The sequence below is a fragment of the Oncorhynchus nerka genome, linkage group LG6 (genome assembly GCF_034236695.1).
Source record: "Oncorhynchus nerka isolate Pitt River linkage group LG6, Oner_Uvic_2.0, whole genome shotgun sequence".
In the NCBI taxonomy this organism is placed as follows: domain Eukaryota; kingdom Metazoa; phylum Chordata; class Actinopteri; order Salmoniformes; family Salmonidae; genus Oncorhynchus; species Oncorhynchus nerka.
Genome location: NC_088401.1, coordinates 28986451 through 29006949, shown reverse-complemented (window position 1 = coordinate 29006949; position 20499 = coordinate 28986451). Strand labels below are relative to the sequence as shown.

Sequence of the window (20499 nt, the reverse complement as noted above, 5' to 3'; positions counted from 1 at the left end):
GACCAATAAACTTAGATTTGATTTCAGCAACAACACCCATGATGGCAGACTCTTCTAAGACACAAGCTGGCAATGATGAGCATTATGGGTGCTTGAATGAGCTTCATTCTATAGAGTTTTCTTAGTCTGCTCATTCCCACCTTTGTGACTGGGATGCTGAGAAAAGCGAGTGGATTTGGGAGGCCAACAACAGTAAAGTCAGCATTATAGACTTATTGCCATTAATACGTTTGTTTATCCATTTGTATCAAGCCTTGAGTTGTACAATCTGACACAGTCAGCTCGTCAGCAGGGCTCTCTACTGTACTGTAACACAATGACGTTCTCAGGACCCACAGGCCTTTGTGAAGGAAGCACAGCAGTCAAAGAATCCCAGCTAATGTACACGGGTGCAAAAACCAAATCACTCCCGCTGGAATAGAAAGATATGAATGCATTCTAACTACGCTTTCAACTGACAAACGCTGGTTTTGAGATCCCAGTACTATGATGCAGTGATGAGCAACAATAGGACTGTTCATTCAGGAAAGGTGGTCATTAACACTGGAATGAGAGCATGATTCATGTATAGTGCATTATGATCTTTTTCCTCTTCTTTCTTTCTTTCTTTCTTTCTTTCTTTCTTTCTTTCTTTCTTTCTTTCTTTCTTTTTTTCTTTCTCTCTCTCTCTTCCTCTCACTCTGTCATCTCACTCGCTGCCTCTCTCTCTACTTCCCTCTGCCGAGCTTATATTGCCTTGAACAACGTTTGAGCAACAGACTGAGGTGGTTTAATGGGGCGAAGCTAGCGTATGTCGATGTCTAGCACGTTAAGTGAAAGTTGTGGGCTCTTTCAGACAGTGTTGACTGACAAAAGTGTTATTATCAAACTCATCCCTGTCTCCACTTGTGTCTGTGTTCAAACACTTACTGAGAGGTTCTCTATTCCACCCATGCTCTTATTGTGTTCTGTAGAAAGAAGAACACGTAGTGCTCTAGGGACAGACTTAAGGTAGATAAGTGCTTAAAAATATATAAATGGTGAAATCACAATGGACGGAGTATAAGAACTTCTAAGAAAATACTATGAGAGTAATTATGAGATCAAACTATGTATCCTGTCATACATGTAGGTGGTCAATGAGTAGTCATCATCATAGCTTATGGGAGATTCCACCCCAGGAAGGCCCAAAAATATTTTGGTATCTCCGATTGTTCTGGCAATTCTCACATAGAAATGTAATTGGGAGGGAAGGATGTTAGATATGCTTTTTACATTTGTATGGCAAACCACAAACCTATACATGCCTCCAGTAAGACCCTATGATCTGTGAACCATACGATACAGAAAACAACTTGGTGTCATTATACTTCTAAATAGGAATATCTCAAAACTACCACTTTTTGATTCTGATTATTTTGGGACATGTTGTTTGAAAAAACATACTCTTCAAACATGTCACATTTCCAGAGCGGGCTCTCTGCTACTTTTGCACCATTTTGTTGTAACAATCACAGCCGTCCTTCAAGATTACACATTCAGAAAATCACCAGCAGAGAGTTTCCTTTAAATCCATCTTCCCATCCACTGTGTTGGTGGTGCTCATAACATGTATGGAATTGCCCTATACTGTAAATGGAGCCTTGATAGTCACGGTAGACATTCTAGAGATGAGTGTGTGTTGATAATGTTCTCCAGGACATTGATGTCTGTTAGAAAAGTATAAGGTAGACTACCCCTCCCCCCACCCATACACATCTCCCACACACAAACAACACCCGATCCCCTCCCTCTTCCCCCAGAGCGGAGTCCAAGGTTCCGAGCACTCAGCATTGATTATTAATAGAAGGTTTTAAAACAGAGGAAGGGAGAGGAATTGTCCTCCTCTTTATGCATACTGGAATTAACACCCACTTGTCAAAGCATCAGGGCTTTCCTTTTTCCCAGAACTGATGCAGTCTGAAGAAAGTGCAGTTCAACAGTGTGTTGCTAGCCTAATGGCTCTCTGCTGAATAGGAGATTCTGTGTGTTTGTGTATGTGTGTGTGTGTGTGTGTGCATGCTTGCGTTTTGGTGTGTGTGTGTGTGTGTAGGTAAGTAGGTAGCAGTGCATAGCGATGGTAAGAGAGAGATGTGTGGGGGGTAGAGGATATCATATTGGATATCTGAGACATAGCTACAGAGTAGAGTGGAGAATCCAGGAGGGAGACATTTTGGACCTTGTGTTTCGGCCAAGTCATCTCCTCTCATTGTTTTGGAATAGGAAATTAGAGCCTTGTCAAATTCTCTTGTATGAGTAACTATGAGCAATTATTTTTTAAGCCTTGAGACAATTGAGACATGGATTGTGTATGTGTGCCATTCAGAGGGTGAATGGGTAAGACAACAGATTTAAGTGTCTTTGAACGGGGTATGGTAGTAAGTGCCAGGCGCACCGGTTTGTGACAAGAACTGCAACACTACTGGGTTTTTCACACTCAACAGTTTCCCGTATGTATCAAGAATGGTCCACAACCCAAAGGATATCCAGCCAACTTGACACAACCTTGGGAGGCATTTGGGTCAACATGGCCACAGTAGTCATCGTCACATTGCTTTAAAAAAAAAGAAGGTAAATCATTGATCAAATCATCAATACTATTACAGTGTACGAGTAAAGACGGTTCAGTTGTGGCATCCTGCAGAAGCAAACCTTATACAGCCACATCACGTCATCACGGATTCACTGGGTATTTATGCACTTTATCTAAAAGGGTGTCATGATCTGTGTTTTCCCATGGTGCATTTTACAAATCATGTGACCTCTTGTGCATTGTTAATTCCCAATGGACCTGGGCATGCGTCAGCAAGTTGCTCAGTGCCTGCCTCGATCCTTCTCTCCTCGCTCCTTCTCTCTTCTCTCTCATTCTCTTCTATCACTTGCATTTGGGGAAAGTGGGACTTGAGACCAAATGGCACAACTTTATTTGCGGTCTTTGTGTATTCCCAGGACTAGATTTGGAGTGACATTGGTTTGTTTGTTGTATAAATATTGAGTTACCAGTGCAATTGAAATATACGGTAACATAGTCACGTCATAGTTAAGAAGGAATAGAAAAAAAGCAGACACTAACACATAGGCCTGTGAATTTCCAGGGACCTCGCGAGATGATCTTATCACAATCCTTGTGCCGATATGATATGTATTACGATCTCACGATTTTGGCCTCCCGAGTGGCACAGTGGTTTAAGGCACTGCATTGCAGTGCTAGAGGAGTTACTACAGATCTGGGTTCATTCCTGGGCTGTGCCACAACCGGCCACGGCTGGGAATCCCATAGGGATGGTACACAATTGGCCCAGTGTCATCCTGGTTAGGGGAAGGTTTGGCCGGGGGGGCTTTACTTGGCTCATTGCGCCCTAGAGACTCCTTGTGGAGGGTCGGGTGCCTGAAGGTTGTCGCCAGTTGAACGGTCTTTCCTCCAACCCATTGGTGCTTCTGGTTTAAGCTGGTGGGTGTTAAGGAGCACGGTTAGGTGGTTCATGTTTTGGAGGATGCATGACTCCACCTTCGCCTCTCCTGAGCCCGTTGGGGAGTTGCAGTGATGAGACAAGATTGAAATTGGGGAAATAATAAAAACAAGATTCTCATGATTCTATATGTATACTGTGAATCTATTACGATTTGATGTTCCAAACATATTGCTGCAGAGGGACGAGAGAGAGCCATGAGAACAGGTTTTGATCAGTCATGGAAATAAAATGGCTGAAAACTACAGACCCGGGTTCATTCCCGACCATGGGCGGGAGTCTCAAACAAATTGGCTCCCTATTTAAAATAAGATGGAAAAATAAGCTGTGAAGGAAAAATACTGCAGTTTTGGTGCAGGCACAGCCAACGAGCGGCAAAATAATATTGAGATATTGTCAAAACGATACATATCGTCAAAAATAATATCCGATATGTAACAGATTTATCCCCCATCAACACTAAGACAGTTCAACTTAAGAGCCTGGAGCTCTGTAATTACAAGACTGGTCCCCAAAGGACTTTCTCAACTAAAGGAAGTGGCCAACTTCGCATTGCTTCAATCAAAGCAGGTATATTTCAGGAAGAGTAACTGTAGTTAATGTTGTCCCACTTAGTGGGGTGGAGGTTTTAGTTCAAGCCAGTCTACTTTGTTCTGTGTGTTGTTAGCCAGTTTAATTCAGTTCAGTCTGCTCAGTGTTGTCGCTCTGCTTCTGAGCTGCTACTGATGATGTGGGACTCATCCATCTCCAGCGGGGTCCTTCTCTGTCCTCTGACTGACTCAAACCTAGTGAGCACAAAGGTTACTATGCCTGCGTGCAGCTTCACTAGCCTACTGCTTCTCTGCCTGGGGGGAAATATTAATGCCTCTGCTAATCGGATTAACATGAACTATCCCACATCTGCAATACACAGATAATTATGTCGCTTCAAATGTTTATTTTCTCGCTTTTAGGTTCTGGATGTTTTTTGGACAATCATCAGTTTTTTTCTGTTGTCTGCTAGGCTGGGCATCATTTCAGTGGGTTTCCGGGGCTTATAGCTAACATAGACGAAAGACCGCTTTCCTTGTCTAAAGGGCAATTTTGGTTGTTGCGATGATTCGTGGTTTTAGTATGATTGATTTCTGATTACTGGGCAGTAAATTAAGTTGAGTTGTAAACGTCTTTAAAGAGAGTCATAATAAATGATGCTTGTACAGAAAGACTTCCAATACATCCATACTTACAATACATCCATACTTACAATACATCCGTACTTACAATACATCCATACTTCCAATACATCCATACTTCCAATACATCCACACTTACAATACATCCATACTTACAATACATCCATACTTACAATACATCCATACTTACAATACATCCATTCTTACAATACATCCATACTGTAGATATGCATTTAGGACACTGAAGAACAGAGAGACAGTTAAAATGGTACTAAAGTGCAGGAAGCTTAAACCCCATACACTCATGAAAACACAACTAGGCGCAAACTGGTTGAATCAATGTTGTTCCAATGTCATTTCTCAACCAATTTTGATGTGGGAAATACGTTGGATTTGAAAAAAGTACAATTGTTTTGTTGGATTCGCGTCCCCATCTCAACCACAAAAATGTTAAGTTAAAGAATAGGACTAAATGCGCTTAACATAAAGTTTGATTTGATTTAGTCCCGTTCTTTACTTTGATTCTCGGTTGAGATGGAGACGTGAATCCAACATATCAATTATTAATTTGTAGACAAACTGGAATTAACGCCAGACTTAATCAGTGTCACAAAAAATACATCTCCTTCAAATGTTGATATTGGACTGTGTTGACAAACCAAACACAACTCAATATCACTTTTGTAATATAGTAAATAGCCTTAAGTTAAGGCTATTTTTACAAACTAATGTAACAGTATTTATTTAACCTTAAAATGAGTAACACATATATTGCCACATTTTGAGGTTAGCCTACAGTAACTATAAATGTCTTCCTATGTAATCATCGAAAATGTGCATGTTCAAGATTGCATGCAAAGGTCGCAGATCTGTGGAGATCTTCACAATTGCTATAATAATCTGAGCAGAAAAGGCCTTAATCACTCGCACCATGTACTTTTTATGTAATCTCAACTGCAATCCAGGTCATTTGGTTAGACTATTAGATGAAGCACAGTGATAACACATTAAGTTGTTGTATGAATACAAAATATATTTGAACTTTGCTTTGCTTTTAAATGGTTGAAAGTGCAGTGACACACATTTAGATGACAACTAGACCAAAAATCGGACATTGTTTTCCCATTGGAATTTTTTGAGTCTGCAAATAAAGGTTGAAATCTCATTGATCAACGTCACAACCATATATGACCTATATTTCCACTTTGAATGACTTGGTGTGACCAGCGGGAAGTCTGCACACAGTATAGAGTGTTGGGACTGGGCATCAGCCAAGTGTCTGGGGTAACATACTGTGTCTGTTTGGGAATAGAGTCATACAGACATACTGTCTAGGGCTATGGCCAGATGACCTATACTGGGGCGATGGTTAGACACTTTTTCTCACCTAGGAAATGAACACAGAGTCAACGCAATAGAACCCCTACAGAACATTCAACTTTGACTACAACACCCCATACTGTTCCTGATACATCAACAACCAATGGTATTTACTCAGTACCAGTTCTCCCCCCCCTCTCTCTCTCTCTCTCTTTCACTCTCTCTCTCTCTCTCTCTCACTTTCACTCTCTCTCTCTCTCTCTCGCTCTCTCTCTCTCTCTCTCTCTCTCTCTCTCTCTCTCTCTCTCTCTCTCTCTCTCTCTCTCTCTTTCACTCTCTCTCTCTCTCTTTCACTCTCTCTCTCTTTCACTCTCTCTCTCTCTCTCTCTCTCTCTCTCTCTCTCTCTCTCTCTCTCTCTCTCTTCCCTCTCTCTCACTCTCTCATGGGCAAATATTGTACATTCGAGTTGTGCAAAGCTCATAGAGACTTACCCAAAAAGACTCACAGCTGTAATCACCGCCAAAGGTGCTTCTACAAAGTATTGACTCTTTCTCTATCTGTATCACTCTCTCTGTCTGTCTGTCTCACTCTCTCCTCTCTCCTCTCCTCTCCTCTCATTTCCTCTCCTAACCATCATTGCACTCAATTATGACCAAACAGTCAGTACTTCAAACACGGCCGAGATGTAATTAATCTACACGGAAGCAGTTTTAGCTAATCAATCCGATGGACTCACATTGGCAGTGAGCATACAGGCTTTATTGGATTATACAGAGTGAGCATTTCCCCCGTTCACACACTACTAAGGGCTAAACCAGGAAGACTCCGACAGCAGATGCTCGTGGAGGTCCGCAGGAGGCCAAGGCACAGCTGTGCCTTTTTTCAATTACAGCCCCTCCTCTGGTGCCCGCTGCCTTGTTTTGGAGGGTGTCGATGAGTTTGTGTATGTGCGTATGTGTGTCCATCCCGCCATACATACATACAGTGGGGCCCGAAATGATTGACACCCTTGATAAAGATGAGCAATAATGACTGTATGAAATAAATAATATAAAGCTTTATTGTATGCAACGCTTTTGAGGGAAATTCTAATATTTGATTTTATTTTTATAATTTAACCAGGTAGGCTAGTTGAGAACAGGTTCTCATTTGCAACTGCGACCTGGCCAAGATAAAGCATAGCAGTGTGAACAGACAACACAGAGTTACACATGGAGTAAACAATTAACAAGTCAATAACACAGTAGAGAAAAAAAGGGGAGTCTATATACAATGTGTGCAAAAGGCATGAGGAGGTAGGCGAATAATTACAATATTGCAGATTAACACTGGAGTGATAAATGATCAGATGATCATGTACAGGTAGAGATATTGGTGTGCAAAAGAGCAGAAAAGTAAATAAATAAAAACTGTGGGGATGAGGTAGGTGAAAATGGGTGGGCTATTTACCAATAGATTATGTACAGCTGCAGCGATCGGTTAGCTGCTCAGATAGCTGATGTTTGAAGTTGGTGAGGGAGATAAAAGTCTCCAACTTCAGCGATTTTTGCAATTCGTTCCAGTCACAGGCAGCAGAGTACTGGAACGAAAGGCGGCCGAATGAGGTGTTGGCTTTAGGGATGATCAATGAGATACACCTGCTGGAGCGCGTGCTACGGATGGGTGTTGCCATCGTGACCAGTGAGCTGAGATAAGGCGGAGATACTAACACAATTGTAATCCTGAATGAATCATGAATGAATCGTGAATAATGATGAGTGAAAAAGTTACAGAGGGTCAAAGATCATACCGCCAAGACATGCTAACCTCCCCTTGTCTTTGGGGTATGATCTTTGACCCTCTGTAACCTTTTCACTCATCATTATTCACGATTCATTCAAGATTATCTGCAATAATGGTAGCATCTACATTAATGTAGAAGTGTTTAGAAACATATTCAATTCTTATTATATTCTTATTTAGTGACTCCAAAATGACACAATACATTTTGGAGTCATTTATTTTCTATTGGGTACAAAATAATCTGAAACGCAACCAAAACATACTGCAAATACATCCAACAAGTTTATAGAGTCACAAGCTTGATGTAGTTATTGTGTGCTAGGAATATGGGACCAAATACTAAACTTTTGACTACTTTATTTATCAGAATTTTCAAGGGTGTCAATCATTTGGATCCCTTTGACCCCTACCTTTTTAAGAAAAAAGTATTACTTGTTCAACAAAATCTCTTTCTCTGAGCAATTGTATTAGTATAAGATATTATAATTTCCCTTTTTCCCTGAAGTCGTGGTCCTAACCAACTTCAGTGCGATCTCAGGGATTCCAACATGAGGCCAATTGTGATTTTAAAACAGTTCAAGAGTTTAATGTCTGTGATAGGAGAAAACTGAGGACGGATAATGTAGTTACTAACTAAATGACAGAGTGAAAAGGACGCTTGTACAGAATACAAATATTCCAAAACATATATCCTGCTTTCAATCAGGCTCTAAAGTAAAACTGCATAAAATGTGACAAAGCAATTAATGTTATGTCCTGAATACAAAGCATTATGTTTGGGGCAAATCCAACACAATACATCACTGAGTATCACTTTAAATATTTTCAGGCATGGGGGTGGCTGCATCATGTTATGGGTATGCTTGTCATCGGCAAGGACTAGGGAGTTTTTTTTAAGGATAAAACTAAACGGAATACAGCTATAAGCACAGGCAATATTCTAAAGAAAAACCTTGTTCCAACATACACTGGCAGACAAATTCCCCTGTCAGCAGGACTATAGCCTAAAACACCATGCCAAATATGCACTGGAGTTGCTTACCAAGTCAACATTGATGTTCCTAAGTGGTCTAGTTGCAGTTCAGTTGACTTAAATCGTCTAGAAAATCTATGGCAACACTTGAAAATGGCTGTCTAGCAATGATCAACAATCAACTTGACAACGCTTGAAGAAAAATGGGCAAATATTGTACAATCCAGATGTGCAAAGCTCTTACCCAAAAAGACTCACAGCTGTAATCACCGCCAAAGGTGCTTCTACAAAGTATTGACTCAGTGGTGTGAACACTTATGTAAATGAGATATTTCTGGATTTAATTCTTCAAAATAATTTGCTAAAATGTCTAAAAACCTGCTATCACATTATCATTATGGGGTATTGTGTGTAGATGGGTGAGATAAAACCCACATTTAATACATTTTGAATTCAGGCTGTAAAATAAAATGTGAAATAAGTCAAGGGGTATGAATATTTTCTGAAGGCACTTCATACAGAAGGTGAATTGTTGGCTTGTTGCTTCAATGGACACAATTCAGATTACACGACTATACTTTAAAAGTCACCCTTAGAAGTTGAATGTAGGCCATGTCTCACCACTTCACTCTGTGTTTACTTGACCTATGACCACATTAACATTCAAAAGCATAACAGGAACAGCAGGGGTTTTCCAGGAACTTATTTTGGCATTTTGCAAACTATCCCGTACAGTACATGGAAAATAAGGTTTGTGTGATTTAGCAGTCCTCCCATCCTTTAAAGGTCAAGGACGACAAGATTTGTTACCAATACCGTTTGGTATGATTTTATTTTATGTGACTGTACTAATATGGACACCATAGCAGCATAATCACATAAACAGAAATGATTGTAATTTACACTTATGTTCTCTCTCTGTTTGCATGCAGGTGGTCATTCTGTATTTCCAGCCCAGTGTATTCCGCTGTATCTTGTTGAGATGGGTTCGCCTATTGGGATTCACCACAGTCTATGGGACAGTGACCCTAAAGCTCTACAGGTACTCTTTTTACCATGTTTAAGCATTACTATTAACCAGGTATGGGATAAATGATGTTATATTGCTACCTGCTGAGTAATTACTTTAGGATGAGAGTCATGTCCCAAGAAAGGGACTCTGGAAAGCACTTGATTGATGGCTTTGTACAGGGTTGCATGCAGTGGAAAACACTCATGCACGCACATGTGTAACAGAGTATATTGCACGCACGCACGCACGCACACACACACACACACACACACACACACACACACACACACACACACACACACACACACACACACACACACACACACTCACTCACATGGCTATCTAGAAACTGCCAATGAATCACCCTGTTTATTTATGAATTTTTTCTTTCTTTTTTTTTTCACTGGCAGTGATTCACTGGCAGTTTCTAGATAATCCATGTTATTAAATGTCACATCCCTCTCTAGGTGACTGGGGCTGTCCTATTTGACAGGGACAACCCAATACCAATGTCCTGGGAACACCAGAGAAAGATGTGCACTGAGAGGCGAAGGGAAGGATTCTACTGTAGTTGATTGTGTACTGGAAGTAAGAAGCAAAGGTTGAACATAGCCAATCACATCCTGCCTGTGTTCTGCCAGCTTTAAGATTTCAGGGTGTTACTCAAGGATCTGGTTTACTCTGAACATGAATCAAATGGAATGCTGTAAGGGCCATTCTGCCTGCTTTCAAAGTCTGTCTCATCCGCAATGGTAATGAACTGAAGGAAAGGGAAAACAATGGAAAGGATATAACCCAAGGGCTGGTTTCCTGGACCTACAGTAGATTAAACCTACTCCTGGACTAAAAAGATATTTCACTGCAGATGAGACAAAGTCTGGCACATACAATTTCAGTCATTTACAGTCATTTATTGGAATATGTGCTCTGGCACTTCAAGTCTGTGTTAAGTTTTGTAAGTGCATTCACATTTACAGTGCAATCTCTTGTTTTATCCACAAGCCACCTACATTTGTTTAAACCGCGTTAAACAAGCCAGTTCATCCCTATTGACCCACTGTGATACTCTTTAATAAAAGCAATTATAGGTCGGATGATGTCTAATTCCTTCCTGAAAGTAAGAGCCCTTATAAAGTACGGGGAGCAGCGAGTGGTGTTTCTTGGCTTGTTCATCAGGCCACACTTTAGAAAAAAATTCACTACCTCGTTAAGCGAGACTGAGAGTTTGCCCAGTTAAAGTGTGGGAGGAAGTGAGGGGAGAAAAAAACAGAGAGCACTTTGGCCCAAATGGTCTCAATTTATTACATTTTATCGAATGGCTGAGACAGGCCAGGAGGCAGAAAACAAATAGAGGGAGTAATGCTGGTTGAAAGAGGGAAACCCCTTAGTCAAAGCTAGCTGTGGGAGAGAGGGAGGGGTCTAGAGGAGGAGAGGTGGAGGGTGAGCCCCTGTGAACAGTTGATAATGAGACATGGGGCAGACGTCTTTTAAATAGATACAGGAGCGTGGGGGCAGACGTCTTTTAAATAGATACAGGAGCGTGATCGGAAATGGCGACAGCGCCAGTGTTCTCAGCAGGTGAAGGTGGCAAAAATACCTAAGGAAGCTCTTAATTATGGCGAGGGGAGATGAATTTGGGCGAGAGTAATCGGTAGGTGAGTCGTGGAGGAAGTTGAGCACATTGCACAGATCCATTTTTGAAAGGAGCTCATTAGGGGGGATGCACAGGACACTTCATCAATGTGTCTGGATGATTAGGGGCTAATAATGAGGATGGGGCTGATGTTAAACACTCAACAGGACCTCTCTGTCTCTGATGGCCCCCATGGGTGTTCATTTGAGGAAAGGGAAGGGAATTAAGAGATGTAGCAATGCCACTATTACATCATTCCATTGAAATCATTGCATGATGATGCTAATGAGAATGATGATAGTGACTATAATGACGAATGTTATCGTAATTCATAGATGACGATGACAATAAAACCACAACAATAAAATCAACAAGCAGCATCACAGCAGCACTTTTCCTTGTGTGTCTTGACGTTGAGCTGTCCCATTTCCCCAGGGTCCTGAAGGTGTTCCTGTCGCGAACGGCCCAACGGATCCCCTACATGACCAGTTGGCGGGTGCTGCGTCTCCTGGCCATTATCCTGCTCATCGTCTGCTGGTTCCTGGTGGCCTGGACCTCGGCCGTCTGCCAGAACCTGGACAGGAACCTGGCCCTCATCGAGGTGGGCTACACCCCCGACCCGGACGGCCTCCAGTTCAGCATGTGCCTGCTAGATCGCTGGGACTACATGATGGCCGTCGGTAAGTGACATTTAAAAAATCTTTATTTAACCTGGAAACCTCTTTTGTGTTGGCAATAATAATATATGCCACTTAGGAAACTCTGCAAGTGAGTGCATTTTTTGTATGTGATGCTTGCGGGAATTGCCAGCGCCTTTCTCTCACCAACTGAGACAGAAACATAGTAATCTTACTGCCTCCTGTTAAAGATACGAGGGCCAATCATGTATTTTATGGCTTAAATGTGTGAAGATCCCCACTTAGAGAGAGAGAGAGAGAGAGAGAGAGAACATAAATATTTTATATGAACACGTTGTTTTGGGGAAAATTGCACTTGGTTCATTGAACCGAAGTCACATCAGTAACGTCCAGCAGCCGCTAGATGTGGTTGTAATAAACAGAGCGGTCTCGGTTTCCTTGCTACAAATGTGGCTCTATCTTTTGAACATTATTTTTTTTTGTAATCAGAAGGTGAGTCATGGAGGAAGTCATGAAGGCAAATTTTATTAAATTTTATTCCATTTTTGTTTGATTTTATTAGATTTTGTCGTTTACAAACGACAACATGCAGTCTCCAGCACCCGTATTACTCTCTACCATATGGCCTCAAACTGCACCATTTTGTTCCTCTCCATCGCCCACGCACTTAGATAATAAAGCATTTAATCTTCCCATTGTGTTAACGTTGCAGGATTGGTTGATTTCCAGTTTTTAACTATACGTTTTTTTCAAGTTGATTGATGAGAAAAGGATTGTCCAACCCATCTTTCAGTGATGACCCCATCACTGAAAGATAAGACTCTCAGGAACACGTATGTGTCTTCTGATAACCCTCAAGCCACACAGGACTCATTAGTACAGAGCGTACAAGACCAGGCACTAAATCAGACGGGGGGGGAAATTCTACACAGAATATACAGTAATACAAGACTATTGCCTGATGATCTTCTGAACTTCCCAATACCTTTCTGATGCATTTCAGTCAATTCAAACCATACTCACACCAGACTGATTTGTAATAGGCTGTTATAGACTATTATAGACTATTATAGACTGTTATAGACTGTTATAGACTGTTATAGGCTGTTATAGACTGTTATAGCCCCAATTAAAAACGTATACATTGGCCTTTGATAACATCACTATTTTTTATATGGTGAGGTTGCAATTTTTTTTAAATATCAAAGTGGGGTAGCGTGCCAAAAAGGTTTGGGAATCCCTGGCCTACACCCTTATCTGTGCTCCCACAACAGACATTAACTCTCTTTAGATATCCTGCAAGTCAGCCCAAATTGAGAGTGAAAAGCAGACTTGTTTTAAGCATATGCTGACTAAGGTCCAAGTAATGCTCCAAGGTCCAGGAAAACAGAACGCTGGCCCTGCTTTGCATTGGTGGAACAGGTGTAGCCCAGGGCAACCATTACACGCTGTGTTGAAGCCAAACATCTTTGTGTTCAAGAGGGGAAAAACTGGAGGATGGAACACAGCGTTGTTTTCAAAGTCCAGCTATGTTTGACTCACTAAGCTGTGTATGAGCAACTGGGTCGTTCCACTAAATGAGTCCCTTTATTTGATTTTATTTCACCTTTATTCAAGCAGTGTGTCACCACTGAGAGCAGGGCTCTTTCACAAGGGAGTCCTGCATATCAAATTTAATAAGACAAAATGAAAAATCAAATAGAACATAAAATAAGTAAAATACAGCACAACACAAATATTCAAGAAAAACTGTTAAATTCCTCAATTAGAAGGTTTGATGTTTTAAATAGAAAATGTGCACCAATATTGAATTTTAAAAGCCTGTTATATTAAATAGAGATATACTGTAAATAAAGACTTGCTAAAGTGCCAAAACGCAGCATTTTGAAATGTATCTCTGTGTACCCTCCGTGACTTCTAGGAAGATTTGAACCCATTTAACCTTAACATTTCTCAAAGTTTTCATCATCATTGTAAAGCCCTAGTTATTTTGTTGCTTTCACAAAGTGCTTTATGAAGATTATTATTTATTTCATGCGATTCATTTTAATGGGAAAAAAAACAATAACCTGTCCCTAATTTAAGGTCAACCTTGTGAAGTGAAGTGAACTCTTGTTTTAATGTGGTGAAACTATTTGTTTTATTATTATTCAAAAGAAACATTGAACATTACAAGATGGCGCCGGAGAAGAAGGCTGACACTACAAGATGGTGCTGGAGAAGAAGGCAGACGTTTGACGTATTTCTAACCAATTGTGTTTTTTGTTTGTTACTTTGCGTTGTTTGTAACTTCCTTTTTTTAAACTTATTTTGTACATAATGTTGCTGCTATCGTCTCTTAAGACTGAAAATAACTTATGTACATCAGAACTGCGATTACTCGCCACAAACTGACAGAATCCTTTTTTCCCTTTAACAAGTCCGAAGAGCCCGACGTGAATGACATACTGCTTTCCCAGTAACAGGCCCAGATCCCCATCGTTGCGTGAAGAACAGGCGGAGAAAAAGGGGTCGGAGGGCGGGCTGCCTTCTGAGAATTCGTAGGCGATCGATTAAACCCCCACTTCCTTCCATTCTGCTAGCAAACGTGCAATATTTGGAAAATAAAATCGATGACTGATGTGGAATATTAAACTACCAACATTAATATCTTATGCTTCACGGAGTCGTGGCAGAACGACGACAGCTGGCTGGTTATACGCCGTATCGGCAGGATAGAACAGAGGCGTCTGGTACGACAAGGGGCGGTGGACTATATATTTTTGTAAATAACAGCTGGTGCACGATATCTAAGGAATTCTCTAAGTTTTGCTCGCCTGAGGTAGAGTATCTCATGATAAGCTGTAGATCACACGATCTACCTAGAGAGTTTTCATCTGTATTTTTCGTAGCTGTTTACATACCACCACAGACTGATGCTGGCACAAAGACTGCACTCAATGAGCTGTATTCTGCCATAAGCAAACAGGAAAACGCTCATCCAGAGGCGGCGCTCCTAGTGTCCGGGGACTTTAGTGCACGGAAACTTAAATCGGTCTTAACAAATTTCTATCAGCATGTTTAATGTGCAACCAGAGGGAAAAAAATCTCTGGACCACCTTTACTCCACACACAGAGACACATACAAAGCTCTCCCTCGTCCCTCCATTTGGCAAATCTGACCATAATTCGTACAAGCAAAAATAAAAGCAGGAAGCACCAGTGACTCGATCAATAAAAAAGTGGTCAGATGAAACAGTTGCTAATCTACAGGACTGTTTTGCTAGCACAGACTGGAATATGTTCCGGGAGTACACCACATCAGCCATTGGCTTCATCAATAAGTGCATCAATGACATCATCCCCACAGTGACCACAAGTACATACCCCAACCAGAAACCATGGATTACAGGTAACATCCACACTGAGCTAAAGGCTAGAGCTGCCGCTTTCAAGGTGTGAGACTCTAACCCGAAGCCTATAAGAAATCCTGCTACGCCTTCCGACGAACCATCAAACAGGCAAAGCATGAATACAGGACTAAGATTGAATCGTACTACACCGGCTCTGACGCTCATTGGCTGTGGCAGGGCTTGCAAGCCATTACAGACTACAAAGGGAAGCACACCCGAGAGTTGCCCAGTGACACGAGCCTACCAGACGAGCTAAACTACTTCTATGCTTGCTTCGAGGCAAAAAACACCAAAACATGCATCAGAGCACCAGCTGTTCCGGTAGACTGTGTGATCACGCTCTCTGCAACCGATGTGAGTAAGACCTTTAAACAGGTCAACATTCACAAGGCTGCAGGGCCAGATGGATTACCAGGACGTGTACTGCGAGCATGCGCTGACCTACTGGCAAGTGTCTTCACTGACATTTTCAACCTCTCCCTGACCGAGTCTGTAATACCAACATGTTTTGAGCAGACCATCATAGTCCCTGTGCCCAAGAACACTAAGGTAATGTACCTAAACGACTACTGAACAGTAGCACTCATGTCTGTAGCAATGAAGTGCTTTGAAAGGCTGGTCATGGCTCATATCAACACCATTATCCCAGAAACATTTGACCCACTACAATTTGCATACCGCCCTAACAGATCCACAGATGGTGCAATCTCTATTGCACTCCACACTGCCCTTTCCCACCTGGACAAAAGTGACACCTATGTGAGAATGCTATTCATTGACTACATCTCAGCATTCAACACCATAGTGCAATCAAAGCTTATCAATAAGCTAAGGACCCTGGGACTAAACACCTCCCTCTGCAACTGGATCCTGGACTCCCTGACTCCAGCCACTTTAATCATAGACTATTCTCTCTGCAAGCGGTACCGGAGCCCAGTCTTTGTCCAAGAGGTTTCTATACAGCTTCTACCCCCAAGCCATAAGACTCCTGAGCATTTAAACAAATTTGCATTGTCACCCCACCTCTCTTTTTACACCGCTGCTACTCTCTGTTGATATCATCTATGCATAGTCACTTTAGTAACTCTACCTACATGTACATATTACTTCAATTACTTTGACTATTCGGTGCCTCCGCACATTGACTCTGTACCGGTACTCCCTTGTATATAGTCTCACTATTGTTATTTTACTGCTGCTCTTTTATTTGTTTTTTTAATTAAAAAAATAATATATATTTATTGAGTATTCGAAACATACAATATACTTGCAGTGAAGCCGCTCAAAAACTACATCATACTAGTCATCCAACAGATTCCCATTCACAGTGACACATAGGTCAACAGCACATTGACCCTGAATGTTTCTATCTACCACCAGGCCATAAAACGTGAACCCGAACCCTCCAAGATCCTCCCCCACAGTTTTCCAATAGCTGTCCCTCAACCATTCGAGACCCCTCCCACAGTCCCCCCCAGGAAGAAAAATATCAAATACAATGAATTCCATTCCCCACCCCCAAGAACCCCCCAATGCACCAACAACCAAGAGAATGAACTAAAGAGGGAAAAGACAGAAGAAAACAGCAAACAACAATGCAAAAAACAACAACATTTAAACAAAGGACATCAAGGACAACTAAAAGCATAACAGCAATGCCAACTGTATATGTTTGTGTGCATGTCTGGCACTATTACATGTATGTGTGTGTTCTTATATGTGTTTATTTGAATGAGAGTGTGTGTATATACATGTGTACAAACATCTGCACGGAGTCAGCCTCAGGCAAATTGGCATTAGTTGTAAAAACACTGCCACTTAGTGTCATTCAAATGTACTTTTTATAATGTTTAATTTTGACTTAGTTTTGACTTTTACCTTTGACCATCATCTCCCTCACAGCAACTCCACTCCCACTTGTCTCCAATTCCACATACCAACCCTCAGCTTCCCTCAGCCCATCTCATCTATCTCTCCTGACCACCCACTTCGGGTTTCTACGCAACACATATCTTTCAACTATGCTGTGATGTTTAACGTACAATTTCAATCTATCTAATCAAATATAATCCACAGATTGCAAGTTGAAGATACATACTTTTACTACGAGTATTAGTATATTAGTAATTGTCTCTCCAGATCTCCTAACAGTACAATTTCTAGGGTCAATTTTAGATCAATGCAATGCATTTTCAGCCATTCCTGAAACTGAGACCAGAAACAGGCTACCTGAGGGCAATACCAAAATAAATGGTCTATTGATTCTGTATCCTCACAATAAAATCTGCAGAGCTTTGATGATTTTATGGCCCAAATAGTTAACATTTTGTTGGTGGCAAGAATTATATATAATAATTTTGGCTGAAAAGCACGAAGCGTTGAATCTTGCGTTGTTTTATATATCAACTCATACACCCTCTACCATGGAATCAGTACATCACAAATCTCTTCCCAACTATTTTGGCACAGTTATCAACATCCTGGTCCTCAAATGAAACTGGAATACTTTCCCTATTTATGCTATTTTCATTCCTCCACCAGTTTTTTTCTTTATATTGGGCAGACAGACCAGTTCCCTACCTCCTCACGCTGCCACCTGCCTCCACCATTTTTGGGGTAATGCTGTAATCAATTGGTTGTACTCTTGGATTGAGCAGACCTTTCTGTACAATTCTGATAACTCCATGAAGGACATAACTCTACCATTCCAATTTACAATATATGAACAAAATAGCCTTTTCAAGCATTTTCCCTTAAATACAGGTATTTTATCAACCAGCACATTTGGGTTCAGCCATAATATTTGTTGTAATATTTGTTTTACCTTTTCAGGGGGGTGAAATTGAAATTGTAGCCAGCTTTGCAATGCTTGTTTGAAAAATAGAGATACTTTGCCTTTGGCAATCTGCACAAAGGCAAAAAGGCAATTTTTAAACAATGGATGAGCTTTTCTTAGTAATCTACTTGAGAACCATTTAGGGTTCAAATAAAACATTTGAATGACTGAAGCTTTTAGAGAGAGGTTTAGTGCTTTTATATTTAATAATCTCAACCCACCCTATTCATATTCATTATATAGATAGGCACGTTTTATTTTGTCTCATATGGTTTGATAAGCGAATCATCAGGAGTAAGCAGCGCCATAAGTAAGTGAGTAAACTGAGATGTGACTAAGTAGTTAATCATGCCAATTTTTCCATAAATAGACAGGCATTTACCTCTCCATGATTTCAGGATCTAGTCTATTTTTACAAGTTTTCTATTGAAATTCATTGTTGAGAGCTTATTTATATATTTTGTGACATGAATACTGAGTATGTCTACTTCACCATCAGCCCATTTTATAGGTAATGTAAAAGTTGTATTTTTTAAGGATCCAATACGTAGAATTGTACATTTATCAAAATTAGGTTTTCGTCCAGAGAATACAGAAAAGTTATCTAGATCTTCAATGAGACATTGCAGAGATCTAGCTTGTGGACATAATATAACACTTGTGTCATCGGCATACATGGACACCTTTGTTTTTAAGCCTTGGATTTCTAATTCTCTAAAGTTGTTATTGGATCTGATTATAATAGCTAGCATTACAGTGGCCATAAAGAACAGATATGGTGACAGCGGACACCCTTGTTTAACTCCTCTTGACAATACAAAACTCTCTGAGAAGTAGCCGTTATTTACTATTTAACTCCTGGGGTTGCTATACATAATTTCTTTACCCATTTTATAAGACAACTAATGGAATTTTTAAAAAAAAACAGGTATTTAGATATAAAATCCAGTCTTATTTACCATAATTACTGCTTGTAAAGTTACTGCCATAAGAGGTATTATGAAGGTCAAAACTAGAGCTTTCAAATGTATGATATTTAGAATTCAAGAAATAGGTTCTAGCAATATTTGTTTTATTCCCTTGCCTGTTTGCCTGTGAGCCAATGCCACAGATGTTGGAAAATTGAAAGATATTATGTGTGTAGCAAATCTGAGTAGGTTGATGTGTATGATATTGGATGTGATATAGTGAGTGTGTACGATGTCTGTTTAAGAGTAAGATTATAATTTGTAATGTCCAAATAAATAATAATTCTGCATGGTTGAGTGTCTATGAGTGTAACATGTAGTGCATATAGCCTTAATATTCATGATGATAATTGTAATCCATATCGTATCACCATCATAGTTTCATCATAATTACCTTTAACATAATTGAAAAACATATCCCAGCATTTCCATAGCAATTGACGTTTCACATGATCATGAAAGAGACCTTGCATTGCTCTAGAGACGGCATTACTACAGTACAAATATATTCTGTACAATATGTTATTATTCCCCAATGCCCCTATTCTGATATCTTCCCCTTGCTTGTTGTAAACATATATAAACTTGTAGACAAGTAGATAAAAAATACAGACAAACAATAAACACATTAAACTATAAAACAGTTCTCGACAACAGAGAGGGAGAGAAGAGAAGAGAAAAGAGAGAACGAGAGAGTGAGAGAAGAGAGTGAAGTCAGGTGTGTGTGTATGTATAAATGCATATGTGTAAGCAAGCATGTAATTGAGTATGTGTGTGCTCATATCCACTTCATAATTTTCAGATATTTTTACAGTTCCCATACTTTCTTTTTTTTGTAACCTGAAGTCCCTGTAGAATTTAGTACAGCCACGGTGTCATGGAGCTGTCTCGGAATAGCTGTCCATCTATAAAGAGTTTGTCCACAATGATAAAGGCATGCCTACCATTCTCCCTTTGTTATCTTTGTACTAGATACAGTCTCTTACGATGTTTGTTTATCTCCCTTGGAAATTGATCATTGAGACCGAATTCCGTCCCTTTAAGCTCCCTTCCCCTGCTTTTGATCAGCTCCTTTTGTTGGTAGTGTTCAGATTTTGTGATGATCGGTCTGGGACCCTTGGTCTTGTCGCTCCGAGCTCCAAGTCTGTGTACTCGGTGGAAAGCCACCTTGTTTACAGGCTCTATAGGGAGTTTCAAGGCGGATTGCATGAATTCTCTTGATCGCGCCCTCTGGATTATTGGATGCGTCCTCAGGAATCTCAGAATAAATTAGATTTTCACGAA

At 40.5% G+C, this 20499-nt stretch overlaps 1 protein-coding gene across 1 annotated transcript in view; it reads left to right on the top strand.

Moving 5' to 3' along the window:
* The window catches only part of gpr158a (G protein-coupled receptor 158a), a 95342-nt gene that overhangs the window by 60280 nt on the left and 14563 nt on the right, over positions 1–20499 (top strand). Inside the window, exons 6-7 of the mRNA XM_029661285.2 lie at positions 9669–9778; positions 11817–12061. Coding sequence (XP_029517145.1) covers positions 9669–9778; positions 11817–12061 — 355 coding nt within the window. The remainder of the gene's footprint in view (positions 1–9668; positions 9779–11816; positions 12062–20499) is intronic.